This window comes from Triturus cristatus, chromosome 9, assembly GCF_964204655.1.
Source record: "Triturus cristatus chromosome 9, aTriCri1.1, whole genome shotgun sequence".
Lineage (NCBI taxonomy): Eukaryota > Metazoa > Chordata > Amphibia > Caudata > Salamandridae > Triturus > Triturus cristatus.
Window position 1 is genome coordinate 369,106,992 of NC_140592.1, and position 12,328 is coordinate 369,119,319.

General features: G+C 45.7%; 1 protein-coding gene across 1 annotated transcript in view; it reads left to right on the plus strand.

The window, feature by feature from the left end:
• The first annotated feature begins 2,440 nt into the window (after positions 1-2,440).
• The window catches only part of ABHD14A (abhydrolase domain containing 14A), a 73,947-nt gene continuing 64,059 nt past the window's right edge, over positions 2,441-12,328 (plus strand). Inside the window, exon 1 of the mRNA XM_085625180.1 lies at positions 2,441-2,573. Within this exon, the coding sequence (XP_085481306.1) occupies positions 2,567-2,573 (7 nt within the window). The 5' untranslated portion in view covers positions 2,441-2,566. The remainder of the gene's footprint in view (positions 2,574-12,328) is intronic.

Genomic DNA, 12,328 nt, shown 5'->3' on the forward strand with positions numbered 1-12,328 from the left:
CAAACCCAGACAATGTGACGCGCAACTTCAATTGTCACACGTTTTTTTTTTTTTCCTACAATCCCGTCTTTCCCGAGAGCAGCATATACTTCCCTCTGCCCTACTACGGAACTGCTACTAGCTCCCAAGTTCCAGAAGCACTACATATAACTCAACATGACGACTCCAACATATAGTATTAGTACATATTCCAACATCAATCAATAATCAATAATCAATAATCCAATATACAAGCAATCTAATCAGATCAAGACAATCAACAATAACCATCAAATTCTGCTACCAGGAAATTGGTGCAGATTGGGGTGTACAAATCCTCCCTACTTCCACGGATAGAGTAATTTCACAGTTACACGCACATACACTCATCATACGCTTGGGCCCATTTCACTAACATACGCTCAAATACTCTACCATCACCGAACCTGTGGAAAGAAAAACTCCTAAACACCCTGCATCTACACTGAGGTCGATAGGACCTAGTTATTGTAACTGTCTTGTATCATGATCTAAACAATCTATACAACAATATTCAAAATAGAGTACTCAATAATTGACAAGAAATAACCACCGACACTGTAATTAAAATTATGGTACTTTATCTAAAATTAGTCAAAGTAAATCAATCAGAATAAATCATCATTCTCATAATTACCTATTCTAGCTAAATGTCAGAATGGGTCAGGACAGGTCTCTCAGTAAAAGTCTCCCGAATCACCGTCCTCACAGCATCGATCCTCACCAACGCAGGTTTGGGAAGAAGTGGCGAAGTGGCCAAGACCCTCTCTAGGCTAACAATATTTATAATAATTCTAACAAAAGAAAGCAACATTAAATGTTCCAAACGTCCGCTGAACCGCTGAGCAGAGCGAGCAGGAAAGGATGTAGCATCGCTACATTTGGAAAATCTCCGCTCAGAGAAATCACAAAAATAAAAAGACAGAACAGGAACCAAAAATTAAAAAGTATCTATCAACATCCACATTTCCTCGGAACTAACATGATGAGCTCAGAGTCCATTCATTATGGCTCCTTTGTCCTCCAAGGTTGCTCGGATGCATCTGGAGGCTTGCCCAGAACCGCTGCTGTCCTCACGGAAAATTTTAACCAGGCGAAGACTGTGGTCAGATGTCTCTCGACCATGTTCAGCGAGGCCTTCTCATCACAAATCTCTCACTCGAGGCCAGGCTGCAAACGGCGGCCATTTTATTTTAGGCCAAAATAGACCATCTTAATTAAAAGAGACAAAAACAACGTTACCACAGCATAGTGATTAAACAGTGTTAACCCCACTAATACCCTTATGTGTATGTAATTAGCTAGCCTTTGCAACACAGAAAAGCATTAATTCGAAAGCGTTTTGTGCTTTAAAATAAACAGCACACAGCAACGTTTATTTAATAAACATGCACGTTATTAAAGCAATACGAAAGCATTCCCACGTGTCGTTTTCCTTTTCATTAGTACATGTTGGTAAGTTCAAACATTCACGCAAAACAAATAATTAGTATTTAATAATTAATATTTTTAATTATGACAAATAGACAAACCGGAGCTTAAAAAAAAAACAATAGATTTTCAACAGAAAACTCTGCTCCAGCAGTTCCACCTCCCTGATTCTGTGTTTTTCAATAAACTTTTCTTTTGCTGCACGCCTCTTTGTGTTCGGTCTCTGTTCTCTGTGTGGTTTGCCAAAGGCCTGTTGCTGGGGGTGCTTTGGTATGCCTCATTACTGATGACTGGGTCGAGGACGGGGGACGTAAAGGTAATGCTATGATTACTTACTGGTAATCCCCATTACTCTTAGTCCTACTCGTCCTCGACCCAGTCATACTTCCCGCCCGCCCTCCCTGATCAGGCCTTTGTTGCTTGGTATGTCAGGATGTGCTTTTGGTTGGCTAGGCTCTTATAGCCCCTGATGGGAGGGTGGGTGGAGCCTAAAAAAGTGTTTCCTGTGTTGTTTCCTGTCTTGTGGAATACCTCATTAGTGATGACTGGGTCGAGGACGAGGACTAAGAGTAATGGGGATTACTGGTAAGTAATCATAGCATCACCGTGTTAGTAATGTGCAGTACAGATGACTGAAGAGTTGACAAAACAAAAACATAGCGATAGAAATGCACCGATCATACATTATTTAGGATTTTTTTAATTCCTAAATACATGCAAAATATTACCTCATAATTATATATGCAATTATTTTATCTGCAAAATAATGGGTCGCTCAACTATACAGAATTTATTATTTCACAACGTATTGAAATAATATTATTTTTGCAAATCCGCTTTTCGTTCCCTGGAGAGTAAGGAGCTTATTTACAACCCCCTTGCGCTGCCACGTCACTTTTTATGTGAGAAAAAGTGACGCACCGGCGGTGCAAGGGGTTTGTAAATAAGCCCCTAATATGTCAACGGATGCGTGTCGTTACGCTTACTAGTCTTCCAGTTGCAGATCTCGCTGGAGTCAATACCCGGAATTGAAGGAGTCTGGAATAACGGATGTGATGTCACAGGAGGCGTGTCCGAGACAGCGGCAGAAGCAGAAGGAGCCTACGTTACCGCAGTAATGCCTGGTGAGGAGATGCATTGACATGGGAGCCCCTCCCCTTATTAATTTACCCGTGGGGTGCACCCACTCTACCACACTACATTCCCGGGGTATAGGTACCCGGGTACCTTGCCTTTCCATACGACTACCGAGGCTCGTAGTTGCCTCATCCTTTCAATGAGATTATTTGCGATTAGTGAGAAGGCTCCCAGCATGCCCCTCCCGTGATATTAGAATGCACGCTAGTGCATACATATTAGGGCATATATATTCTACAACAAGTGTCCCCCCGCCCATCCGAATAATCAAGAGGCACACCTGGCTTGGCCTTTTTTGCATTGCTAAGAGAGAAGTCGTGATGCCTTATGAGCAGGGCCCCTTGGATTATACGATTTCTCTGCTGCTGTTTCCCCAGGAAATGTATGGGGTTGTGACACATTCCATGTAATCCAACGTCTGCTGAATAATCTTTGATTAGGTTAAATCTTTGCCCAGACTGTATTATCATGTGTAAAAATTACAAAACAATGAAGAAATACTATGAAGAAACAAAAGAGCTGCATAATTTGCTTTTTATTGTCGCCTAGTGTAGCCTACTCTGCCGCTTAATTCCACTGATGTATCCACTATTACCCCTGCCCAATCCATCATGGGGGATATTTTTTCAGGGGCACCCGAATATGATACTAGCACCTCAAATCAGCTTGGGTTTAAGATGCCACACTCATTACCCCCTCAGCGTGCATTTAGAGAGCAGTTTGTTATTTTTCCCCACCCGAGCATCCCTCACCCCTCCTCGCAATTGAAGGGTTTGGAGGTGAGGGGCCTCTGATTTGCTTCCTGCAGACGCCGAGGGGCAGAGCCCTCGCAGCAGCCAAGATTAAATGCCTGTCCGGACGCTGCCAGTTGTGCCCAGTCTCACAACCATTGCAAACAGGAGGATCACCCGCTTCGAGGCAACAGCGCACTCCTGTGAAGAGAAGCGGGTGTCGGGGTCGAGAGGGGCTTCATACGGGACGGAGAGGTCCGGTCCGTTCAGAAACAGGCTCTATCTAGCCAAAGTGCGGAATGTGTGATGTAGCGCACTTTGTTGCTGCCAGGCATGTCTAGGCGCTGTTCTGCCGAATGGGCTGATTTTAAGAGGCCGCGAAATGGACTTCAAGGTGCACTTTTCTGAACGGAGGTTTTTTTAATCGAAGAACTTGTCGCGTGAGTTATACGTTTTAACTCCACCCGTCCACCGTCGCCGAGCAGGCTGATAACTGGAAGGAGACAGTAAACAAACCATGCTCTACGCGCAGCAGCGGTCTAGTGCCAAGAGAATGGTGCTCTGCGAGTTAAACGGTGTCAGATCACATCTGCATGGGGTGAAAGTGACAAAATGGATTTATGGCAGGGCCCGTGTGGCGTTTCATTCTTCCGTAGTTTGTAAACTGAGCACAGCTAAGATACCGCGTGTCAGAGTCCTCTGATGTAATCTTAGAAAGATAGAAGCACACTCTACTTGCAGCCAGACATGTGGTTTGTCTGTCACCAGAATGCCCTGTTGGCATTGCATGATCACGTGTACGGTTACTCACTGCACATGATGCGAAGTTATGTTTGTATTTACAGGTATGTTTGCATTCTAAAATCTTGTTAGAAAGCTGTACGCAAACAGTTTCCGAAGCTATGCACTTTAAGCTGTGTAGGAATCAAAAATTAGCTAGCATTCGCGCCAAGAATTTTCAATTCTATTAAGGACACGGAGGCGAGGATTATGCTTCTCTTTCTTATATTTGCTACTCACAGCAGCCAATGAACAACGTTTTGTATGCAAACAAAAACTACATTTCCCATGATGCTCGTCCATACATCACATCCTGTATAGCCCCATAAGAGCCACAGTGTCCCGTTTCTCCTCCTCTTTCTTTGCTCGAACTTAATAATCAATAACATTAATACTTTAGTCCAAAATAGGAATAGGAGTCCAATAAGCATCCTCCAACGTGGCAGAACCATATCCAAACTGGAATTGCACGTCCTCTACACCAGAAGTACACCTGCTCCGTCTTCTTTTTCCAGAACCTGAAAGGAATGAGACAGGGAAAACCCGTAACTTCTGCTTACACAGAATATCAAATACATGCGGGTGGGTAATTATTACCAATATCGTAATAAACCGGGTGGGATAATCCTCGCCTCCATGTCCTTAATAGAATTGAAAATTCTTGGCGCGAATGCTAGCTAATTTTTGATTCTATTACAGGACCGGAGGCTTCGGATTATGCTAGTTTAACGCTTGTCCAACTCCACTCCATTCATAACACCCACCGGTTGAATAATAAACAGTTTAAATAGTACAGTCATAACACCCACCAGTTGAATAATAAACAGGTTAAATATAGAGTGAGAAATCAATCTGTATATCTTGAAATATCCTGTACTATAGGAATCAGCAAAACACTATTGAAAGATAAGGTCCCACAAACAGACTGTCTCAAACATTTGGTTATGGATATCGTATCCCGGCATAACTGCCATCCACCACCGGCTATAATAGCCGTGGACATATGTAGAGGGTCTATAATGTAATCCACAGTTATAGCACGACAATTATATCACAACCTCAGGAGTAACACCAAGTAAACTCCCTTGTAGACCTTGAGGCCTGGAAAACACACGTAAATTGCATCAGTTGGAAACATAATGGGAACAGGCCTTGACCAGATGTAAATCTGACATTAAGTATAATGAAACTTCTTGGAGTAGATACTGTACCTGTAACATCGTGGGCCTGTCTCGACATTGGAACACCGAAAGGTAGAAGGTCTCGTAACACAGCCTGACGATAGGCTATTCCCTGCCGACATATTTTGTCGGCCGCGGTTCCAAAGAAGAAAACGAGAAAATCTCCCACAGAGGATTATTCTGATTTGGGTTTTAATGTTACTCTATCTAAAATGACCTACATAAATGGCCAAATGGCCACTGCAAAGCGAACGTCGCGCAAAAACCGAACAGTACCTGCTGAAATATACACACAGTAGGAAACTCAGCCCTCACGGAGATAACACGACGGTACCTACCAACAACGCGATCCGCTGACGCCTAAAAATATTGTGGTTGCGCGGGAGCGCCCAGGGAAGCTAAATGAGCACCGACAGCGTGTCCGAAAAGTGTAGATCGTAACAAAAAAACAATGTGTTTCAAATATATATATACCACCTAGGGAAACAGAATGTACAGGCCTGACATGTTTCGAGCCCAGACCCTGTGCCACCAAAAGGCGCCTGACTAACCTTTGAGCTAGTTCCTTGGTATATCATAAGGACCACTGCCCCCAATTCACCCTGCGCGCCACGTGCAGGAAATGGAATGCTGTAAGGGGTCACGGAGACTGCAGAGTCGGACGCCGCCGACTCGAGGAGTACTGAAAAAAACAAAATGGAGACCTCCCTACCAGAGTTATAAAGATCGCTTCCGCTAAGCAATGCAATTTTGCGTCGCATTCCCCGAAATGTGGGTGGAATGGAGGAAAGAACATAGTTCAGTCCCACCGACAACCGTGAGACAAGGCATACACCTGTACCCCCTGGATTTTATCTCCATACGAACGTCCGTGATGAATCCTTCCTGCCACTAACGGTCTGCGGAACGAGAACCCAGAAAGGCTTACAACCACTGAATATCCTTTGGGTGAAGCTGCCCCCTACCGCTATCAGGAGATACCCGAATTACCAGTCGGCCACTGCGCCCTGTCGCTACGGATTCTATTCCGTAATGACTCAAATCTAATACCTCCGGCAGAATGCCAAAAGTCCGTGACCAAGTCCCCTAGGAACATAACCTCGTACCCTTTGTCCGGCCGAGGACTCTCACCCCCGAGATATTCTATGGTGTGGGAAGTACATGTCAAAAGACCTATGTGGAAGAAGGACTCGGAAAAACTGGAGGGCAGAAAACAGTTTGACAGACCGTACTAAACGCCTTACTACTGCGGCAACTGCCCGAAATGGAACCCTCTGCATGGGAACGTCAGACTGGGCTCCATTGAAGCTCCCAAGTAAGAGCTGTAAAAACAAACCTGACCTATGATTAAGGAGATAACCCTGAAAAAAAAAAAAAAAAAAAAAAATCTAAGCCAAGCGCTACAAGTGCATCGAAGGGAATGGCCGAAAACACCAACACAAATTGTAACCCCGAGGGCAAATTGGAATCCGACGAGGAAAACTGACCTCGGGAGGATGAGAGGCTAAATTCTATGTCTGTGCTAGGATCAACCCATATATATATATATATATATATATATATATATATATATATATATATATATATATGCACACACCTACACCTATAATCCGAAATGGGAAGACGCCCTGTTCCCGTGAGGGAGCAATCACCTAAATAGAAAGCTGGGGAGATTGTACAAGTCCGTCATTGGAGCAGCCGCCAAGGACGGGAAGGAAAAACTGACGACCACGAATGCTCTCCCGAAAGCCATATAGTAGAAAAACTTGTGTGGAACCTGGTGGGAAAACCATTGCTAAAAAACAGAGTCTCTAAGCGGTTCACAAGGACCAGCCCCGCGACAGACCCACCGAAGTCCAGAGCGCGTGACCAAAGTTCAACTATGTCTACATATCCCAGATGCGACCCGTAACAAAGCTGTCCCAGATGGGTTTCGTCGCCAGGGTCAGCCCCCTCAGGACATCAAGATGTCCATCGCCGCCTGCGTCCGACCCTGACTCGGAGGTTGTCCTGGCAACCTGGCAGCTCCGAGAAACCCTCTCTGAAATTCCTCGTACAACTAGCAAGAAAAGAGGGACTCTTCCACCGTAATCAGTCTATCCGGCCGCAGTTCTCGAGCTATAACTATTGCGCCCCTGATCTAAGTCCAATAGAGCGCCCGCGCGTGCCCTAATATTGTCATGTCGAATGATATAGAAACAAACCTGCCCAAGGAAAAATGACTCAAGAATGATGGCCGTCAATCAAGCTTTGCGTGCCCGAGCTAGGGGCTGGTACATCCGGGCCCGGTCGACGTACTCAAGGGCGTGTAGAGCCTGAGTGTCAACATAATTATTTCGGGAGCCGTGCGCGCTCCGTTCGACTAGATCACATCCTCCTTAAATTTTCCACCCATGCTTGTCATGGGGTGTCCGTATTCAACCGAGAAGTGCCAAGCACAGCGTAATGGAGGAGTAGAGGGGGAGCCAACCCTGTGCACACAAGTGAAAAATAATAATGTATCGGCTCCTCAGCAAAGCTGTAGTCAGATTATTCCAGCCCCATGGGCGTCCGAGTCATAGCGAATTCTCAGGAGCGTGTGCGCACTCCAAGGGCCAACCGATTGTTACAGCCTGGAAGGCGTACAAGAAGCCTGCCCATGTAGGGCCCGAGGCTCCGTGAACCTGTGAAGGAAAAACAGGGACGCATGCGACGTGCGTAAATCAAATTGCCGAAATGCAGCCCCATTGGGTTATGCACACCGGAGCGTTATGACTCCATAACCGCACTCGGCTACTAGGGAAAGCCTTTGGCGGAAAAAACGCGAAATCGCGCAACAAACAGAGCAACCCTATGGAAATGACAGGGTAAAATTAAAGCAGAAAAACCATAAACATTGAAACCTAACAGTTGAGTAATAATCTAGACCTAATCACTGTCCCACAGGGACTCATTTTGAATGCTGCAACAACAGCGCAGTATCTCAGCTCTTGAGGGAGCGTTATAATTCTTTCTTCAGCCGAACCAAGTCCCTCCCATGAGGATCAACAGAGGCCCAATCAGTCAAATCGCAGGCATTATCAGTGCGCCATCTCCACTCCAGCGGGAGCGACCTGGATCTGAACCGGGGCGGGCCGAGCAGTATCAAGACTGAGCATGTATCAGCAAAAACGACGCCCAAATTGTAAAAGGAATTCCATGAATAATGTAAAATAACTCTAGTCCTGCGCAAAGTACAACCCAGAAACCCTGGGTGCGAACCCCGAACCTCTGGGGTTGGAGGCAAGAGCCTTGCCCCTAGGCTACATGGACCTGCTGTAAGCCTGAAGCGCGAGGGGAACCTGAACTGAAGTCGTCAAAAGCAGCGCGGCACTTACAAGTCAGCGGGAACACCCTTAAGCCCGATCAGACCGCCCACATTGAGATTTCCCGCTCCAGGCGGGGAACGCGCAACACCCGCTTCGAAATCGGGAATGGCGGCGCGAAATGACCCGAATAAACGGGAACGGAACCCGTAACAGTACCAGTCCCAAACCTGAATATAGGCACAGTAACTCCGCCATGCGCGTGAACAGCGCGGTACTCGGCGGCCAGCAGGGAGTGAACCGAAGGCCGTCAGCGCAAGTATTCAAGCTCCGCTCCAAGCGGGAGCGCAGCACCCCAAGCGGGGACTTAACGGGGCCTGCAATCCATCAGGGATCGGTAACTAATAACAATAGCGCCCGCGAGCGCTAAATCGAGCATGAAACAGAAGACAAATTGCCCCCAGTACAGACACAGGGTTGTTAAAAAACATATATTCCATCTAGCGCGACATAAGCGCAAATATATAACTGCAATATCAGCAACGACAAGGCAACAGTCAAAAATTACATCATGTATAACTGCAATATCATCACCGACAAGTCAACAGTCAAAAATTACATAATGTACAACGTAACGTTCTGAGCACTTAACTGTCTGCGTGAGCAGCAAAGAAAGAGGAGGAGAAACGGGACACTGTGGCTCTTATGGGGCTATACAGGATGTGATGTATGGACGAGCATCATGGGAAATGTAGTTTTTGTTTGCATACAAAACGTTGTTCATTGGCTGCTGTGAGTAGCAAATATAAGAAAGAGAAGCATAATCCGAAGCCTCCGGTCCTGTAATAGAATCCCAGACCAGCCTGTCATATTCAGATGTCACTTAGGAGGACAGCCTCTCATCCCAGACGAGCCTGTCATATTCAGATGTCACTTAGGAGGACAGCGAGAGGCTGGTTTTAATAACCCCTGAAAAAGGGACGCGGAGTGGGCATGGCCAGGCGAAGGGCACCAGTGTATTTCGTGTGAAAATATAGCCTCAAACAGGTTGAAGTGACTTTTTCTCTCCAAAGAATATAGTCCCTGCTGAGGCACTGAGCCACCACACGTAACCATTTAAAAACGCAACTGAGCAGCGAGAAGCATTTTTATCACATCAGCGCTGATCGTGTATTTTTGCGTGAGTTTGTTTTTTATACAGCATCATTTGAAAACTTGGCTAGTCATCATCAAGTCTTAACAGGCCAGCCTGTAGTGAGTAAGAATAATATACACTCAATTGGATAGGGAATTGCAGTGTGGGGTCGAATTGACCAGTCCTAAAAACCAACAGAATTTCCATAACCGAATCGGTGCTCAGCTATGCTAAACACATGGTATAGCTGTGGCCCTCCTGGACATACGTTGGACACCTCTGGTCTAGGGTGGCCATTAGGGCAGGACAGTCCAAGGCACATGCCTAAGTCAGTGTTGCCCAAGCATCAGGGATGCTGCACAACGTGACTAAAGTTAACAAGCATTGAAAATGCGATAGGTCTCGCCTTTTATTAGGTTAAAGCCATTTGCTTTGCTATACAATACCATTAGCGGAGCAAATGGCTTTAAATTTAAGGCGAGACCTATTGCATTTTCAATGCTTGTTTTCTTCTATGTTTTCCTTTCAATTATTTTTGGGATGGATTATTTTATTCTTTTTTTGTAAACACAGGCATATCACCTTTAAACAGGCACATTATACTTTTTATGTGTTTGCATCTTTAATGTCTATTGTAGTTTATTGCAAAAAGTAAATAAAAAAGCAACAAAACATTACAGACTTGCCATGACCAGACCTTTTTGCATTACCCGTGCTTGATTTCTTTTGTGCACTTCCTACTCGTTGATATTCCAAGCCAGTTTGGCTGGTGGGAACATCTGAAACAGTCACAGGTCATGCTGTTAGTTGTTCCGAGTATTGGGGCAGATGGTGGTTTGCCCAGATGGGCTGTGCAAATGGGCAGAATAATGTGCATAACCCCTCAGAAGGCATAATAATAGACGTGTCTGCAAAAAACCGATTGGCCGCACTCTGCTAGTTCTATCAGCGTGTTGCCCCAAAGAATTGTGGTCCATGAAGTAGCGTCGGCGGGTACGCTTATGCCAAAAGTTTGAAATGAAAGTGAGTGTCGCGTTAGCCATCCCTGGACACGTGTTTCGAGGTAGTTGCCTCTCTTCAGCAGGGAGTAGGTATGTGTGTGGGGTTGCTGCGTAGGCCGCCAAAAAATATTCTCAGGTAAAGTACCACTCAAGGCGCGCAGGTGCGTAGCCATGGGCTCGTCAGCCCCACGGCTCAAGGGAGCCTGAATATAAACAAAAATCCGATTGGCCGCACTCTGCTAGTCCTATCAGCGTGTTGCCCCAAAGAATTGTGGTCCATGAAGTAGCGTCGGCGGGTACGCCTATGCCAAAAGTTTAAAATGAAAGTGAGTGTCACGTTAGCCATCCCTGGACACGTGTTTCGAGGTAGTTGCCTCTCGTCAGCAGGGAGTAGGTATGTGTGTGGGGTTGCTGCGTAGGCTGCCAAAAAATTTTCTCAGGTAAAGTACCACTCAAGGCGCGCAGGTGCGTAGCCATGGGCTCGTCAGCCCCACCGGCTCAAGGGAGCCTGAATATAAACAAAAATCCGATTGGCGGCACTCTGCTAGTCCTATCAGCGTGTTGCCCCAAAGAATTGTGGTCCATGAAGTAGCGTCTGCGGGTACGCCTATGCCAAAAGTTTAAAATGAAAGTGAGTGTTGCGTTAGCCATCCCTGGACACGTGTTTCGAGGTAGTTGCCTCTCGTCAGCAGGGAGTAGGTATGTGTGTGGGATAGGACTAGCAGAGTGCGGCCAATCGGATTTTTGTTTATATTCAGGCTCCCTTGAGCCGGTGGGGCTGACGAGCCCATGGCTACGCACCTGCGCGCCTTGAGTGGTACTTTACCTGAGAATATTTTTTGGCAGGCTACGCAGCAACCCCACACACATACCTACTCCCTGCTGACGAGAGGCAACTACCTCGAAACACGTGTCCAGGGATGGCTAACGCAACACTCACTTTCATTTTAAACTTTTGGCATAGGCGTACCCGCAGACGCTACTTCATGGACCACAATTCTTTGGGGCAACACGCTGATAGGACTAGCAGAGTGCGGCCAATCGGATTTTTGTTTATATTCAGGCTCCCTTGAGCCGGTGGGGCTGACGAGCCCATGGCTACGCACCTGCGCGCCTTGAGTGGTACTTTACCTGAGAATATTTTTTGGCAGCCTACGCAGCAACCCCACACACATACCTACTCCCTGCTGACGAGAGGCGGGATAGTACACCTCGTCGGACTTTCTGGTGATCCTTTGTGAAAGGAATGCTCTTGGTCTAAGAAATGGAAAGCATTCTCTAGTCACTAATAGGGCAATGGGGAACAGTTGGTATTTGTTTCGGTTAGGTTGATATAAAGAATTAGCTGTTGTAGAAAAAAACATTGTATTGTATATAAGAATGATTTTTGTATATATGCATACATGAAGAATTGATAAACGTGTATATAAAAAGGTTTTGTCTCTAAAAAAGTGCTATTTTAGATTGTTTCTTTGAACTGCTTACTTGGACTATGATTTAAAATGACATTTGATTGGTCAAGCAAGTAAAATGCATAGGAAGGAATAATGTAAGTTTTTCTTCGGTCCTAATATATAGTAGTATATTTGTCCCAAAGCATTATTTTGCATGTATTTTTGTTGCTTCTGTA